Source organism: Pyxicephalus adspersus, chromosome 8 (genome assembly GCF_032062135.1).
Source record: "Pyxicephalus adspersus chromosome 8, UCB_Pads_2.0, whole genome shotgun sequence".
Lineage (NCBI taxonomy): Eukaryota > Metazoa > Chordata > Amphibia > Anura > Pyxicephalidae > Pyxicephalus > Pyxicephalus adspersus.
This window is the reverse complement of record NC_092865.1, coordinates 28,176,777-28,192,353: the sequence shown is the minus strand read 5'-3', so window position 1 is coordinate 28,192,353 and position 15,577 is coordinate 28,176,777. Positions and strand designations below refer to the sequence as shown.

The following is a 15,577-nucleotide window of genomic DNA, read 5'->3' as shown; positions in this document are numbered from 1 at the left end:
GGTAACTTGTGAAAATTCACAGCACCAGCTACCATTACTGCTGAGGCTAAAATAACCTCTAACTCTTTAAGTAGCGCCTCCTCCCTGGGCCAAGTCAGAGTGAGCAAGACTGCTCACAGACATGAACCAGGAAGTGCATCGCTTGGCAGCAGAAAGAGGGCCACGTGAGAGGGGCTCCCAAGGATGGTACATTAGGGACAGCAGCATTTCGGGCCAAAAGGTATTTTGACAGTAACCTTTAACAACCAATCAAACTTAGGTTTACTCAACTGAGACCACTACTAAATATTATCTGATTGGGAGCTATATGTATTGTATTTGGCACTTAGTGTTTTGCTTTTTGCATTGTTTTACTAAATAACATTACCATTGTGATTCACTTAAAATGCTATATTTAACTTAACAAAGATAATGACCAGGTATGTTTTATAGTGTATTAAAGTCGGCTCCCTCCTGGAAAGCTCAGTTAAAACGCTCAGATTTTTTTCAGTCCACAATTATACAGGATCTGTGCTGACTAGAAGTCCATGGCACTTGGGTAGAGCAGAGTGTAGGCCTGTTGGATGAGCAGTAATTGAGTTACTGCATTGTGACCATTGTGTACAACAGGCTATGAATCTCAGACATTACTGCCAGATAATATTCCCCAATTCTGTGACCGTTCAGAAACCAGGTGTGAAATATTCCTTTTCTAATCTTTGATATAAACTGGAGAGAGAACCCATGCTTAATATGCCTTTTGTCTTCTTATATACCATAATTTAGCATTTTTGTATCACATTGTAGTTGTAGAAGCAAGAAAGTTCTGCTAAATATAAAAAAATAGTAAAAAAAGGTAAAAGTGGTACTATAACCCACAGCAAACCATTTTTGTTTAGTGTAGCTAGCTTATTGTCTATTAAAATAAACCTATACATCTCAATTTGTGCACTGACACATCCTAATATCTTAAGTCACCTGCCAGCTTGTTAAGTTAATTGAACAGCCACTTAACATTTATTGGCTATACCTCCAATATAGTATTTGGTATTCTAGCCAAAATTAATGGGGCTGTCAAGGCAACAAAGTTTAAAAAAAAAATGCTGTTTTTTGTTTATTTTTTTTAAATATAATCTTCAAAAAGATATTTTTTATCAAAAAACTATATGGTACCTCTGACACCCTATCAAATTTGGTTTCAATACTATGTTTAGTGGCTTTGTAATAACATAACATATTTTAGATTGATTTGCAGAAGAACCACATGCTTATTTGCAGGTAGCTTTATAAATGCCTTCCTTTACTATTTAATGTTGGTTTACAGAAAAACTACCCAATTTACAATTACAAAACTACAATTTTACAGACAATAGTTTGTTCAGGAGCTTTTCAATTAACATGTGAATTCAGGCTAAATAAGCTTTGTTTTGGCAAAAATAGAATTTGCAAGAGTTGAAAATGTGGTTGGCCTGAAAAATAAAACTAATGCAACTACCACATCTACGTAATGGTAAACTGCTGTTCTTGGATTTCTTTATCCTACAATGTGGAATTGAATGGATCCTTCTACTATTCAGGGCACTAAGGCCATTTTGGTGTGGGTTTATTTGTTTCACACAGACTGTGTTCGAGTATGCTGGGAAGGATATTGGGTACAAATGACAAAACAGGTGTTACTTGGAAACTGCTAAGCTACTGATGGTGATACAACACTAAACACAGTTCTGGTATTACTGACCCTGTATTCATATTTTTTCATTGCCTTCAGGTGGAAATATTAGACTGCGAAACAAATCAACAACTGTGTTTTATAGACCGGGTAAGTTACAGCATTACTTTTGCACTATGCAAACAATGATATCTTCTATCTGTGAGCTGCATTTGCTATATATATATTATTCAGTTTAATGTTTTAGTTGCATCAGGTGTTTCTAATCATTTATTCATAATTTTTTATTTAGGTAGAACCTAATCTTACAGTTGGCGACATAAAATTGATGTTTCATAACATTTGTAAGTATTGCTTCCTAATGGACTACATATTTTGTCTGTTTGCTGTGTATACACAAGGAGAGGGGGGATTATTTTAACGAAAGCTGCAGATGTACAAATATTGAAATTAAACTTTCAAAATTACATTTGCATGGTAAAGCATATTAAAAGAGTTTAGTATTTGGGTTTATGTATACTTTAAACAAACACTTAGGAGCTGCTTATTATTAATTTATTCATCTTAATCTTAGAACATAAAATGTTTCTGGCAAAGAAAAATTACTTGTACACTGCTAAGTTATTAGTTTAATACACACCTGTATCCACCACATATTATATAATAAATCCATAAAAAATCCCAATGGTTCTTTAACATTTGTAAACCTTTTGACCTTACAATATTGCCTAAATGTGACAAAAAAAATCTGTTTTTTACAGATGAGGCCTAAAACTAAAAGCAAGTCATATTATAACCTCATATTATAACAACAATATACTCATTCATTTATTTATTATATATGTATTTTTTTAAGGAAAATAATTTAAACTTACACATTTGTATATGGCAAATAGCGCTTAAGATCTCAAAATTGGTTTGAAAAGGAGAAGAGTCAAATGTTTTAATCAAAGTATAATCAGGTGTGGAGGAAACGGTGAGAACTGTGCTGGGTACATCTGAACTTACCAATGCAGGTTTGAAGTGGCTTTGGTGAAGGAAATTTTCTGAGGACCTCCAAAAAAAAACAACACAGTGACTTTCATTAGAATAAATACGACTACAAATCTATTTCTAACGATTTAAGGCCATAGCAGTCAGCTGTCAAGCAGATTGTGATTAGATGTGTAGGCAATTTAACACCCTTGTTACATTCCCCCTGAATAATTAGCTAACAATGATGGAAAGATGTGTGTAATACTTCAGAAGGCCAATGTCTAAGGAAATAAATGTCTCTTGGATTGGCAGTATTCATATGTCTAACACTTTAATAAACAATGGTTCCTATGGCATGATTGCATAGACAAAGCCAACAATCATTTGAAAGAACATTGCATGCTGAAGACCATGTGGATAAGTCAGAAAAATATTGGATGCATATACTGTGAGTAGATGGCACAAAAATAAAACTTTTTCTCAGCTAGCATTGATGGAATTCTATATATTATTCCATTAAATGTCAGTGTATCCGTCTGCAAACTGCAGATCATAAGAATTTAGGTTATGCAGCAAGACAACCCCAAACAAGATGATTTACCAAAATCTGATAGAGCGCATTTTGTAGAACAAGTTCAGCATTGGCAGTTTACATAATCCATGGTAGATCTGCTTTAAACTGTGCTATCTCATTGTGTATGTGTTTGAGTTGACACAAGTTCATCTTTATACAACTTAGCTATTTTCCTAAAGATTAACTTTTGTAGAAGCTGCAGAGTTAATGTGGCAGTGCTCTTTGTAAAAACAGAATTGTAAAAGGTATATGGAGGTTGGGCCTGATTTATTAAAACTTTCCAAGAATGCGGAAGGTAGACTATCATGGAGGAACCTGGACAATCCAGCAAACCTTAAAGATAAATTGCTACTGGCAATTTTTTTTTATCCTGCACCAGATCCCTTCTATGTTGGCTGGCTCAACCAAGTTCTCACATGATAATCTATCTTACCCAGTCTTGTAGAGCTTTATTAAATTGGGCCCACTGTTTCCAATGAAGGTACTCCTACAGAATACAAAGATATTTTAGACCCTTGTGTGCTTCTAACTTTGATGCAACAATTTGAGGATGGCTCCTTTCTGTTTTTAGCATTAGCATGAGAACAAAAGCCATGTGAACAAAGCCATATCCATAAATACATCATGATCTGATGAGTATGTGTTGAGGAACTTGTGCAGCCTGAGCAGAGCCCTGAACTTAGGCTTACTGTTGGGATGAAATGAATGCTGATTGTAAGCCATGTCTTCCCATCCAATATTAGTACCACACCGCACAAATTCTAATTTGGGTAAATGTGCTCAAATTCCCCACAAACACTCCAGAATCTCATAAAGGCCTTCTGTGTTCAGTGGAGGATGTCATGGGGTTAAAAGGATACCTATATAAATGCCCATGGTTTTGGACTGGAATTTCCATCAAGCTTATTTGATGATTCTAACGACTACTGAAAATACACTGTAATTCACCTACCTGTAAATTTTTTTATTAGCAGTTCTTTCAAATAGTTCAGTACTTTTTATCACTTATTGCCATTTTATTATCATTTTTTGTCCGATTGGCAATTTTATATACCATTTTAATGAAAGGACAAGCAGTTTTATATATGGTGGCTCTTGCTGATTTGTTTTCTTGTAACAAGTGATGTGAAGGGGGTTTGAAAAAAACCTTTGGTATTTGTTGTAGCCTATGGCTTTTGCCACTATAAAAGGAGCAAACACGATCTGGTAATCATAAAGTGGTGACCAGACTTGACAAATGTGGCAATCACAATTTTTTTTTAATAGTGGGATACAGAAACATTACTTTGTGTATAAATAATGCCATTCTGGCAGACAGGCCATTTGATAAATGGACCCTAATGTTTTTTAGGCTGTTAGGCTTTTAAAATTAGCACAATGATTTGAAACTATTCCTAAAACCATTGCCATCCAACGAAAAGCTGAAGGAACAAATAGCATTAGTAATTATTACCTTGTTCAACATCATTTCCAAAATATTTCCATCTACTCGTATATCAACAAAGCACTTATCCATGCAAGCTAATTTCTAGCTGACTGAGTTGTTGATTTAAATCATCATTTTCTTACATGTCATAGCATTCAATTCTGGAGTATGTGACCCATGATTTCTTTTCAGGTTAGCTATAAACATTAAGTGCCATGAATTCTTTACCTCATATGCTTTTACCATCAAAGTTCTTGAATGGCAGAAGTTGTGTAATAAACGATTCAGCAATCTGGCTGAGCATTCTGCTGATGCATATAAATGACAAATGACACTTGCATATCCATTTTACCATCTGAATGGTTGTATGACTTAATATGCTGGAAAAAAGTCTATCCAGGACTTTCAGTATAAATCATATTATGTGTCAAAATAAATCATCTACAGAAAAGGAAAAACAGTAAGGGCCCATTTGGACAGTGCGTTAACATGTGTTGCATTATTGCAGCCCATTGAAAACTAATGGGCTGCCAACAAACCCTGATATGTTGTACTAAACACCCCTTTTTTCCAACACATGCTACAAAGCTGGGGCATTGTGAAGTGTTACAAAATAAAAGGTACCACAACTAGGCATCATATGTTACATGTGTTACTGCACTGCAAATATCTAATATTTTTAATCCTCCTGTATTTCAGCTGTGGTCTATCTTTGCAGCGTGATATTCCGTGATTAATGCTTGTTTCTTTTTTCCAGTTCCTCAATGGTATCCGGCAAGACAGTCAATTCGTTTGGATCCCAGTATGTTGGGGAATTCATTTCTGCTATAACATGTAGATAGTAGTCAAATACTTTTTTGTTTTGTTTTTTTTTTTTTTTTTTTTTTTTGTAAATTGTAACTATAATGGATTTGGGTTGGTATAAAATGTGTAAATATAATTTTTATTTATACATAAGTTTATACATTTTAAACCAATGTTTTATATCTGAACAAAACTACCTTACCAAGGGAGGAGAAATGAGGGGAAGAGAACAGCTGTGATCCTTCAGCTGTGTTACAATTTCAGTTTGGGCTATTGAGCTCTGTAAACAAAGTGGAGCTAACATTAGTATAGAAAACAAGTCATAAAAATGAGGAAAGAGGAGTTTAAAACAACAACTTTGCTGCAGCAAATAGAAACAAGCTCATGGTTACTACTTGATGATGTTCACATACATACCTGGCAGGAAAAAGCAATATATAGTTGATTTGAAAATGTGTGCAGCAGGTATTGAATACTGTGCTTGGAAAAATAACACTTTTCCTTAGCCAGGTAAACTTTTTCTGTGTACTGATGTTTTTTATTTTGTTTTGTTTTTTCTGCTGTTGAGCCAGCAGGTAAAAATTTAGATGCTTTTTAGGCTTACCCATCATCCCAGTGACTTAAACCTTTGCCATGTATTCAGTGTGTATTTGTATATCAAAAGTGTTATGTTTCTAGAAGAAAATGGGTATACAACAGTTTATAAACTTGATATACCCCAAACCTATATAGTTTTCTTTTTATTGCAGTAGAAAAATTTAAGGGGATTTTCACGGAAAAAATTGATAACCATACATTTAGGGATGCACATATTATATACTGTATACTGTCTGGACTATTTAAAAACCTATTTAGGTGACAAATAGCCTTGGATACACATGGAACACAGCGGTCTTATTGTTGTCATCTTTCCATCCTTCTCCCCTCTTTGCATTGTAATGTTCCAATATTTTGATCACTATTATGGGGAGATGGTTTCTTTCCCTATAAGACCCATATTTAGTTTATACTGATGTTCCTGCCCCATTTTCTGCCGATGAAGCAGATATTGAATAAAGTAAACCTCTATGAAAGAGTCCTTGATGCTGTAAAATGTAATTTTTTTTTTTTTTATATTGCAAACATATTTGACATTACACATTGCTATGATATGTGCTGTTCAACTGTTCAACTATCTTTTTTTATTTTACTTATTTTTTTTTTTTTCACAAAAATGGTCTAAAATGTTTCCATAGCTCATGTTGTAAAAATCCAAGTTGATTGTTTACCAGGAATGAATATACAATATGGCATATGGGATAATTTGTTAATTTAGGTAAGGCATACATCCCACATGTTTGTATTGTATTATAGATTCTTTTTATAGATTAAAGAACTATTTGTCCCAGAATCATAGTGGTTATTTTGATCTTGCTGTAGCTTCAGCAGTGGCAGAATTTTCCAGTATTGAAACTTTTTAAGCAGTAACATGCATTTCTACTGGACATGTAAACTTGGTAATGGTCACCAGTGGATGCTGAAAAGCTCTTGTTGCATTTGACTGAATCGTTTCAACACTGTGCCCTTATTCTTTATGATCTAACCTTGGCCAAACTCCCATTTCCTGGACGCATACTTGCCTTGATTTTGACAAATGTAGCCTTTTTGTGTTTTTTTTTCTGTGCCACAGTTTTTTTCAGTGTCTTGACCGACCATGTCTGCACAGAAGCTTCCCATAAACCTTTGTAGGTCTGTCTTAAACATCTCTACTCTTAGAGATGCCCCTTGGGAATTTATGGGGATGCACTGCATGTGAGCCCAGAACTTTTAAGAGATGTGGGAGATAAACAACGACCAAAGGCAAAAGGCTTTCAAGTAAAATTTTTTTCCAAATAAATCTTCTTATATGCTTGTTGCAGAAGGCAGATCGCTAAAAGATGAAGAAACTCTGCAGGACCTACCAGTTGGCACAACAGCTACCCTATATTTCAGTGATCTGGGCCCACAGATTGGATGGACCATGGTACTGCATGATTATTTTTCCATTCAAATTGTGTTATTAACAATTACAATATTAAAAAAAAAACCAAAAGTTCTTAGCTAGAATGTAGCTGGAAGTTTGCATACTGATATAAATCTAAGAGTTCAAAACTTCCATGGTTGAATAAAATTCAGAAGGAGGTCAGGATTAGGTTTATTGCACATGTCAATGACTTGTGAATTATCTCTAAAGTAGATCAAAGTGTTAATCAAAATCAAGCTTATGCCGTCAACACAATCTGAAATCCAGTTGACACAGGATCTTTTAAAGAAAGTGATTTGTAAAACATTGAGAATATTTTGTTTCAATGTACCTGATGTTATCATAAACGGAAAGTTCAATTTCAGATTTTTTTTTACTTTTACCTATTTTTTTTCTTATTTTTCAGGTTTTCCTAACAGAATATGCAGGCCCACTTTTTGTATATTTGCTGTTCTATTTCCGAATGCCTTTCTTCTATGGGTTAGATAAAGCTTTTACATCCAGTCCACACTTTGTAGTACAGTAAGTTCTATGGCCACAAAATAGTTGTTTTTTTCTGGTGTTTGGCCTTCTAAAACTTCTTTTTAATTCCCCTGTAGCTTGGCATGCTGTTGTCATTCGTTCCATTATATTAAAAGGTTGATTGAAACCATATTTGTTCATCGCTTTACCCATGGGACTATGCCTTTGAAGAGTATTGTTAAGGTAAGGGCACTCTGTTTTTATCATTGTGTTAAAGCAGATAAATGTTTAGATAAAAAGTTGACTATAGCTAGGTTCAGGTAAAAGTGAGAACTATGGGGGAGTTGCTAATGATATCTCAGACCAGCAAGCCTTTACTGACATAAAACAGTAATGGAGTGATGCTGGTCTGAGAAGTAAATAGTGGCATTATTCATGCAGCCTATCTATCTCTCACAGAATATTGTTTCCCAGCTCCAATTAGGAAATTGATGTTTGCTCTATAAAATATTCTACATGCGTTAAACCTAAATATTTTTCCTGCTAAATTTGAATTTCTTTGTTGATAAAGCAATGAAATGCAGTATTCAATTGGGTAGAGACAGGAAGAACAAGAACCAAGTGTCCAGGGACCCAGACAGCAGTATAAATCTAAAAAACCTGGTACACCAAGGTCCTATAAAAATCAAAAGCATTTACTAGAGTTTTCATAGCCATGGTGTAATCTTTTGTGTTTATTAAACTGACCAGACCGAACCTAGGGTTATACCTAAGGCAAAAATTGTGGCTATCACTACAACCATTCAAAACGGTGATCAAAAGAAATGTCAATAAAATAATGCAAGTGCATCCATGGTGTGTTATTTTTAATACAATATACCTGGGATGCAGACAAAATTCCATGTGTTTAGGATAGTAAGGCATTTAATGGTGTGTAAAATGCTCCTGTTGGCTCTAATGCCCATATGCTGACACCCGCATGTTAACATGATATTCATTTTTTAAGGTTCAATGATCTTCAGAGCATGGGGTGCCAAAGCCTGTTAATAGTGTTACCCTGGACAAAGAAGGCAGGTTTTATGCAATTTGCGTATATATTGTATATATAAATTGGCTAGTGTAAGTGGTAGTCTGTCTGTTTATTGAAGAAGTTTACAAAGTTTTTTGTCAAGCTGCAAAGACAGTGAAGACCTATACTGGAAAAGTATAAATGAATATTATTTAAATTTGTTTTCCAGAACTGCTTTTACTACTGGGGATTTGCAGCATGGCTGGCTTATTACATCAATCATCCTCTTTATACTCCAGCTTGTAAGTTTTGGTAAACTACTGTACGCATTTGACCATAAACTACTTTAAACACAATCTGCTGTTTAAGATTTACTGTTAGATTTATGTCACTTTTCAGATTATGGAAAAAAGCAGATATGTTTGTCCACGATCGGGTTTCTGGTGAGTAGTGTGTGTCTATATATATATATATATATATATATATATATATATATATATATATATATATATTATATATATATATATAATTATTGAATTGTAGAGGAGAGTTTTTAGGAGGTAGTTTAGTAATCTAACCAGAATATTTTTTTAAACTCGGTGGGAAGAAGCTGCAGATGGGTGGCAGCCCCTGTATTGTGACATAACTTTTCAGTTATCACCAAAAAAACAGGTGGGTGATCACTAAAATATGCCGGATGATGCACCCAGCTAAAAGGGGCTGGGGAGAACACTGTAGTTTATAGAAGATCACATAACTCTGTGGGCTCTGTAGCCCAGGTGGTAATATTCAGTTAAGAGTGCATAGCACAAAGCCCTTTCTTATTTTGCCATGCAATGTTAAAACAATGCTTAAGTGTGAATAGGCCCCTAAAATATGTCTGGGCAAAATTACAAAAATTCTATGCAGACCTTCTTTTCTGAGCTATTCTTTGTGTTTTAAATTAGCAAGCGCAGTAATCCAGTGAGTTCTTGACATACTTTTGGATTATGGTACTTTTTCTGCTCCACTGCAACTCAAAGCAAATGTGCCAGACTTTGCACATCCTTTCAGGGCTATACCATTTCAGCTAGATCTACCCTTCTCTAGATTCATATATTGATGTATTACCAACAAATGCATGCTGCCTCCCGGTATACCAGTTGTCCTTGCAAAACCTTTGCAAGTCTGGTGATGTCATAAAATCTTTTTCCTGGAACAGGGTAGATAGTTTTGCTGGAACAGTGACAAACAGTGAGTTTGGAGGGTAAATGTGGGTCCTTCCCTTACAATTCCTTAAAACAGATAAGTGTAATAATAATTCTGGGACATCTATACTTCCATTTATGATTCCATGAAATGCTAGTGGTGCGAAGTTGTGACTCTGATAAGTTCAAATAAAATAAAAAAGGTTTTATAGTCCTCTTAGAAGATTTTTTTTTGCTTATTTAGCTATGCTGTTGTGTCTGGGTGAAAAGATGCACTCTTGTTGGAGCTTTATCACACACATCACACTATTCTGAAGTTGGCATCAGACAATTCTCCTGGTGTGAAATGCGTTGCCATGATACTGTAACTCCTGTTATTATTCACACGTGCATATTTTATCAAATTCTGAGATGAATTGGGCTCCTTGTGAACTGTTAATTAGATCTCTCCTCTTTGCAGATTTGTGAAACTGGTAATTTCTCCATCCATTTAGCATTGAGCAATATGAGAGTAGATGGTAGGTACCTTTCTTCTTCTCTTAAAAAAAAAAAAAAAAAAAAAAAAAATACAGGCTTGGTGGAAAATACAGAACATGTCTTGTTGTATTTGTTCAGTGTAATGGTGGTTAAATGGAGATTTAAGGGGGAATGTACAATATAGTCATGGTAGTACTACAACTCAGAATTTGGTGGCTGATATACTTAATTTTTACAATATCTACTTAAAAAAAGTTTTAAGAGATCTGTAGTACAAAAAATATATATGTAATACTATTTAGATTAAAAACTGGGATTGGAAAAAAAAACTGGGAGTGGGCAATCAACACAGCTCGCTTTAAAGGCAATTATACAATAGCCTTGCAAAATTGGGGGAATGCTAGAGGGAAATATATTGGTTCGGTCCATTTAGCCTGATGATACTAAATAAAGACACATATAGACCTAAAATGATTGTTGTATTTGTCTCGTGCCACTTGTATTGGCAAATGATTAAGTGTCTGCCCACTAAATGATCTGTGATATGCCCTGGCTGAGCAATGACAGTGAAAGAATGGAATAGCTGATTTACTGCACAGCTCCATCATTGTGGAATTTTTGTGATCTGCTGGACAATTCTAAATTACCACACTTTCTTAGCGTTATATTTATAAAACAGCTAATTGGACGTTCCCTCAAAAATTCCCGTGAATTTTCCAGGTCCATGTGTTTTAAAGGCAGTAATTGATTTCTTCCAGGGAATTTTTGAAGAAATATCAGATTGCCTTTTTTTAAAAATAAAAATACAGTAGTTCTCTGTGGGAAACAAGGTATTTGCTGACCAGACTTTGGTCAGCCAAGTGTTGTACACTGCATCAGGATGTAGACCCCACTATAGTCATGTTCCAGGAAGAGATCAACCTTTGTATGCTTTAATATGAAGTAGCCAGAACTAAATGCATGATTTCCCTGAACTTCTAAAAGAAACAACAGGGGATGTTTTGTGTTATCTTGGTAAATTCCATCCAGTATTACACAGAAATAATGTTGTGTGGGACTTGTCAGTTTGGGAATTTTTGCGGTTGTCTGTCATTGGCTGCTATATATCAGTTTACTTTGTACTCACTTTTAAGGTTCAAAATCCCGAAGATATCCCTACCCAACACGAAATCCATTTACATGGTTATTTTTCTTTGTGTCATGTCCCAATTACACCTATGAGGTAGGTCCCTTCAGCTCTTATAAGAAATACACCAACATGCTATTCTGTTAACACATAGGAGTGATTTTCAATTAAATGTTATGCTAAAAGTATCTAATCCATTCTTTAGATTTGTATATAAAATTCAAAGTATAATGCATACATAAAGTATAATGCATACATAATTAATGAAAAAATTATGTATGCAATACACTTTAAGACGCTGCCAAAGTTGCTCAGCATTGAGAACAAACCATAAGCTGCGTACACATTTCCAATTTTTATCGTTGGAAATGAATGACGAACGATCGATTGGGCAAAAATCGTTCGTAAAAAAAGTAACCAACGACGGCGACGAACGAGGATAGTCGTTGGAAATGAACGACCGGACCAGCGGATCGGATTGGACGACGATCGTTGACCATCTATCGTGGGTACGGTCGTTCATTGATCGTCCATGGTCTGAGCATGCGCGGTGAACGAACGTTCGCTCACTTCCTGTGGTGCACGTCACTTCCTGTATCGTTCAAACGATCGCTTCTATCGTGTGTACAATATCTGCGAACGATTGTGTCGTTATCTGTATGTACAGGATCGGTGCTATACGATCGTTCGCAGATATCGTGCAGGATCGTTCGTTTACCAACGATAATAATTGGACGTGTGTACGTAGCTTAAGACCTGCAGCTCACCTAACTGCTACTTTGTTGCAAAGTTTCTCTAAATCCTTGTACAGAAGTCCAATAATTGTCACTGGAAATGATCCTTTGTGGTCGTTACTAGTGACAGATGAATGAATGCTATACACACAGGGCTGTTGTTTTCAATGGATCAGCCTTTTAAAAATCCGCCATAGTAGATCGACGAATGACATTATGGACCACTGTACACATGTTGATTCCCCCCCCCCCCCCCCCCCAGGCAAATCTTGGCTCTAACATTGAACTGACTGCTTGGTCGGCATACTTGCAATGATGAAACGTCAAGCTTGTTTTACACTGAATAATGTCAGCATTGAACTGACATAAGTATGAGGTTGATTTTGTGCCAATATTTTTTTCAAGGTATTTTAAAAGGAATACCGTATACCCATATATGTATAGTATTGTTAAACTGTTTGATTTGTTCTTTTTAGGTGGGAACCTGGATTAGTTTCACAGTGATGACCCAGTGTGTCTCAGGTATGAATACTGGCCTAACTCCAATATATTCAAGAGTCATTAAAGTATATCCAAACCCAGAAACAAGTGTAATATATTTCCATTACTAGAGGTTGTGGGTGCATTCGCTTACTCTTTTCAGGATAAGAATAATAGCAATTACTGAAAAACATCTATTGATCTTGCAAGAATGCAGAGTCTGTTACTTCTTTAAGCTGAAAAGAAGCATAAACATACTAATTCAATAAACTACAATGTAAGAGAAAATAACTTATGTGGGCATGTTTGAAGTTCTGCCAGTGTAAAAAGTCAATGTAGCCACAAAAGGAAAAAGTGCATTCATTTTTATAATTTCCAGGTAAAATAAGTGTAAAAATGAATGCAGCCATCTTATCCAATGACCTGCTTAGAGGTATGTTTTTGGGTTGGATAAGCTTTAAATCTGATCATGCATGGGGATTTGATTGTGAGATTAAGAAACCCTTTCCATATGATGGTTTAATTTTTTTGTTGACATTTACTGCACACTGCAAGGCAACCAGCTTGTAAACTGGCACAAACTACTCCAGCTCAGAAAAGAAATTGGCTGGAATTTTCTAGTCTGTTCACTCAATGTGATTGGTGTGAGATTTCTCTAAACAATCTTAACAATTTAACTTTCAACCTTGAATTAACAATGCATTTCATACAAAATCCTACTACGATGACAATGAACACAGATTATCTTTAGATTAAAAATGCTTGCAGAACTGTACACATTTCCGTGGAACCCTAGGGTTTCTCTAGAGGTTGCTAGGGGTTCCTTGAGCAATTTGTGCCTCTCAGGTTAACAGTGACCCCCAATGATCTTTATGGCTATCTGTAAGGGTGACATTCTTCCCTCTGGTCAGCAATGCAAGAGGCTTGAGCTGTGGCTATAGTAATACCAGGGGTATAAGGTTTCAAGGGTTCCCACATGGTAAGAAGGTCGAGAAAGGCTGCCCCAAATCAACTATCTTATGTGACTTCCTACTTTCCTTGGTGTCACTCCAAGAAGAAATGTATTGCCATATATTGCAAGCTATCGGTGAGAACAGAGAGGCCGTAAGACAGTATAGCTTAGTTGTATCTGTACACCAGGGGCCATTTATTACATGGGTAGGGTAAACGTCTGACATACTGGGAGCCTAGCATATGGACCAGAGTAGATGAATTGTACAGTACGTTATTCCTCCACCAAAAAAGAGCATGAACAGCAGAAATGGGATCCACGCTGGATTGCATTTATGGGATTTAAGCCCTTGCTGACCCTAAAAGTCTTCCTGCAGTTAACAATTTATAGAGAATATAAAGAAGCCATTCTAAACCAGGGTTCTGTTCAACTTTAGGATTCCTCCAGAAGTTACAAGGGGTATCTTGAGCACTGGATGATTGACCTCCCATTTTTGTGGTTCATGCATGGTTGTTGAGCCAGTGCTACTGCAGATTATCAGTGTGACGCCAGGGATCAATTTCTATAAAGATGGATTGCAAAACAACATTGAGGGAAACATTCTTCCAACTGATGTAAGGGCGTTGACACCCAATGAATTAGTTTTAGTAGGAGTTCCCCTAGGCCTGAAAGTAATTTTAAGGATTCTTCTGGGGTTAAAAAAGTTAAGAAAGCCTGCTATAAAAAGAAATGGTAATATACATAGAAAAATAACAATTCCTTACAAAATTTACAGTCTACCCAAATTTATATGGGTAAAATGTACCATCTAACACGCATCTAAAAAAAAGAAAGGCCAGTTCATCTTCTGAACTCAGAATAGAGCCTGATTTAATAAAGGTCTCTAAGACTGGAGATGATAGATGTTCATGGAACAACTTGGATGATCCAGCAAACCTGGAATAGATCTAGTCCAGGAGTCCCAGGATTTATTGACTTAAGAAATCCATTCCAGGTGTGCTGGATCAACCATGTTCTTTTATGATAGTCTCTTTAATCTAGGAGAGTTTATTATTCAGGCTTAAAATATTTTATTTCTTTTGTGATGTGGGTCACGATCCAAAAATGTACTACTTTTGGTGTTGTCCAGATCCCTTAACAAACCATTTGTTTTCTTTCTTTTGTTACAGTTGGAGTATTTGCACTGATGAGTTTTATTCAGATGACAATTTGGGCAAAGGCGAAACATAACAGATATATCAGGGATTTCAAAGATTACCCAAGACTACGGATGGCTATAGTCCCCCTTGTGCTGTGAAGATGAACTTAATAAAAAGATATTTATAGTATTTTTGTTTGAATATTTGATACAGAGCTATATCTGAAATAAATAGAAATGTATTCATATCAATTTGTCACATTTTTAAGACCTATTTTGTAAAGTTCTTTCTGCATATTTCAACAAGATAACTTCATAGTTTATGATTTATCGAAGGGCCTTTCACTTTTTTTTGTCATTGTGGGACAAGCCTCCTTTACAATTCACTTGTCCATGTAAAAACACAGAAAAGTCTCGCCTCTTGAAAGTATCTTCAGCAGGATTCAGGTGTGGCTGTTACCTATGTTTGCTCCATAGACTAGATAGATGGCTGGCTATAGCCCTGTAAAGAGATTGTTGTGGTATCTTAGTTTCTTTTAATTCAATATTACATGTATCATTTAATGGCTGTCCATATGACTGA

The 15,577-nt window shown here is 35.6% G+C and overlaps 1 protein-coding gene across 3 annotated transcripts in view; it reads left to right on the top strand.

The window, feature by feature from the left end:
• Positions 1–15,242, top strand: part of LOC140336623 (very-long-chain enoyl-CoA reductase-like) — a 28,167-nt gene extending 12,925 nt beyond the window's left edge. The window contains exons 3-14 of one of the 3 annotated variants that reach the window (XM_072419859.1): positions 1,748–1,798; positions 1,941–1,992; positions 5,381–5,425; positions 7,326–7,429; positions 7,836–7,951; positions 8,029–8,134; positions 9,130–9,202; positions 9,300–9,343; positions 10,548–10,605; positions 11,698–11,786; positions 12,901–12,946; positions 15,026–15,242. In XM_072419859.1, the coding sequence (XP_072275960.1) occupies positions 1,748–1,798; positions 1,941–1,992; positions 5,381–5,425; positions 7,326–7,429; positions 7,836–7,951; positions 8,029–8,134; positions 9,130–9,202; positions 9,300–9,343; positions 10,548–10,605; positions 11,698–11,786; positions 12,901–12,946; positions 15,026–15,153 (912 nt within the window). In that variant the 3' untranslated portion in view covers positions 15,154–15,242. The remainder of the gene's footprint in view (positions 1–1,747; positions 1,799–1,940; positions 1,993–5,380; positions 5,426–7,325; positions 7,430–7,835; positions 7,952–8,028; positions 8,135–9,129; positions 9,203–9,299; positions 9,344–10,547; positions 10,606–11,697; positions 11,787–12,900; positions 12,947–15,025) is intronic. The other 2 variants (XM_072419861.1, XM_072419860.1) reach the window with 2 other exon arrangements.
• Positions 15,243–15,577: the final 335 nt, after the last annotated feature.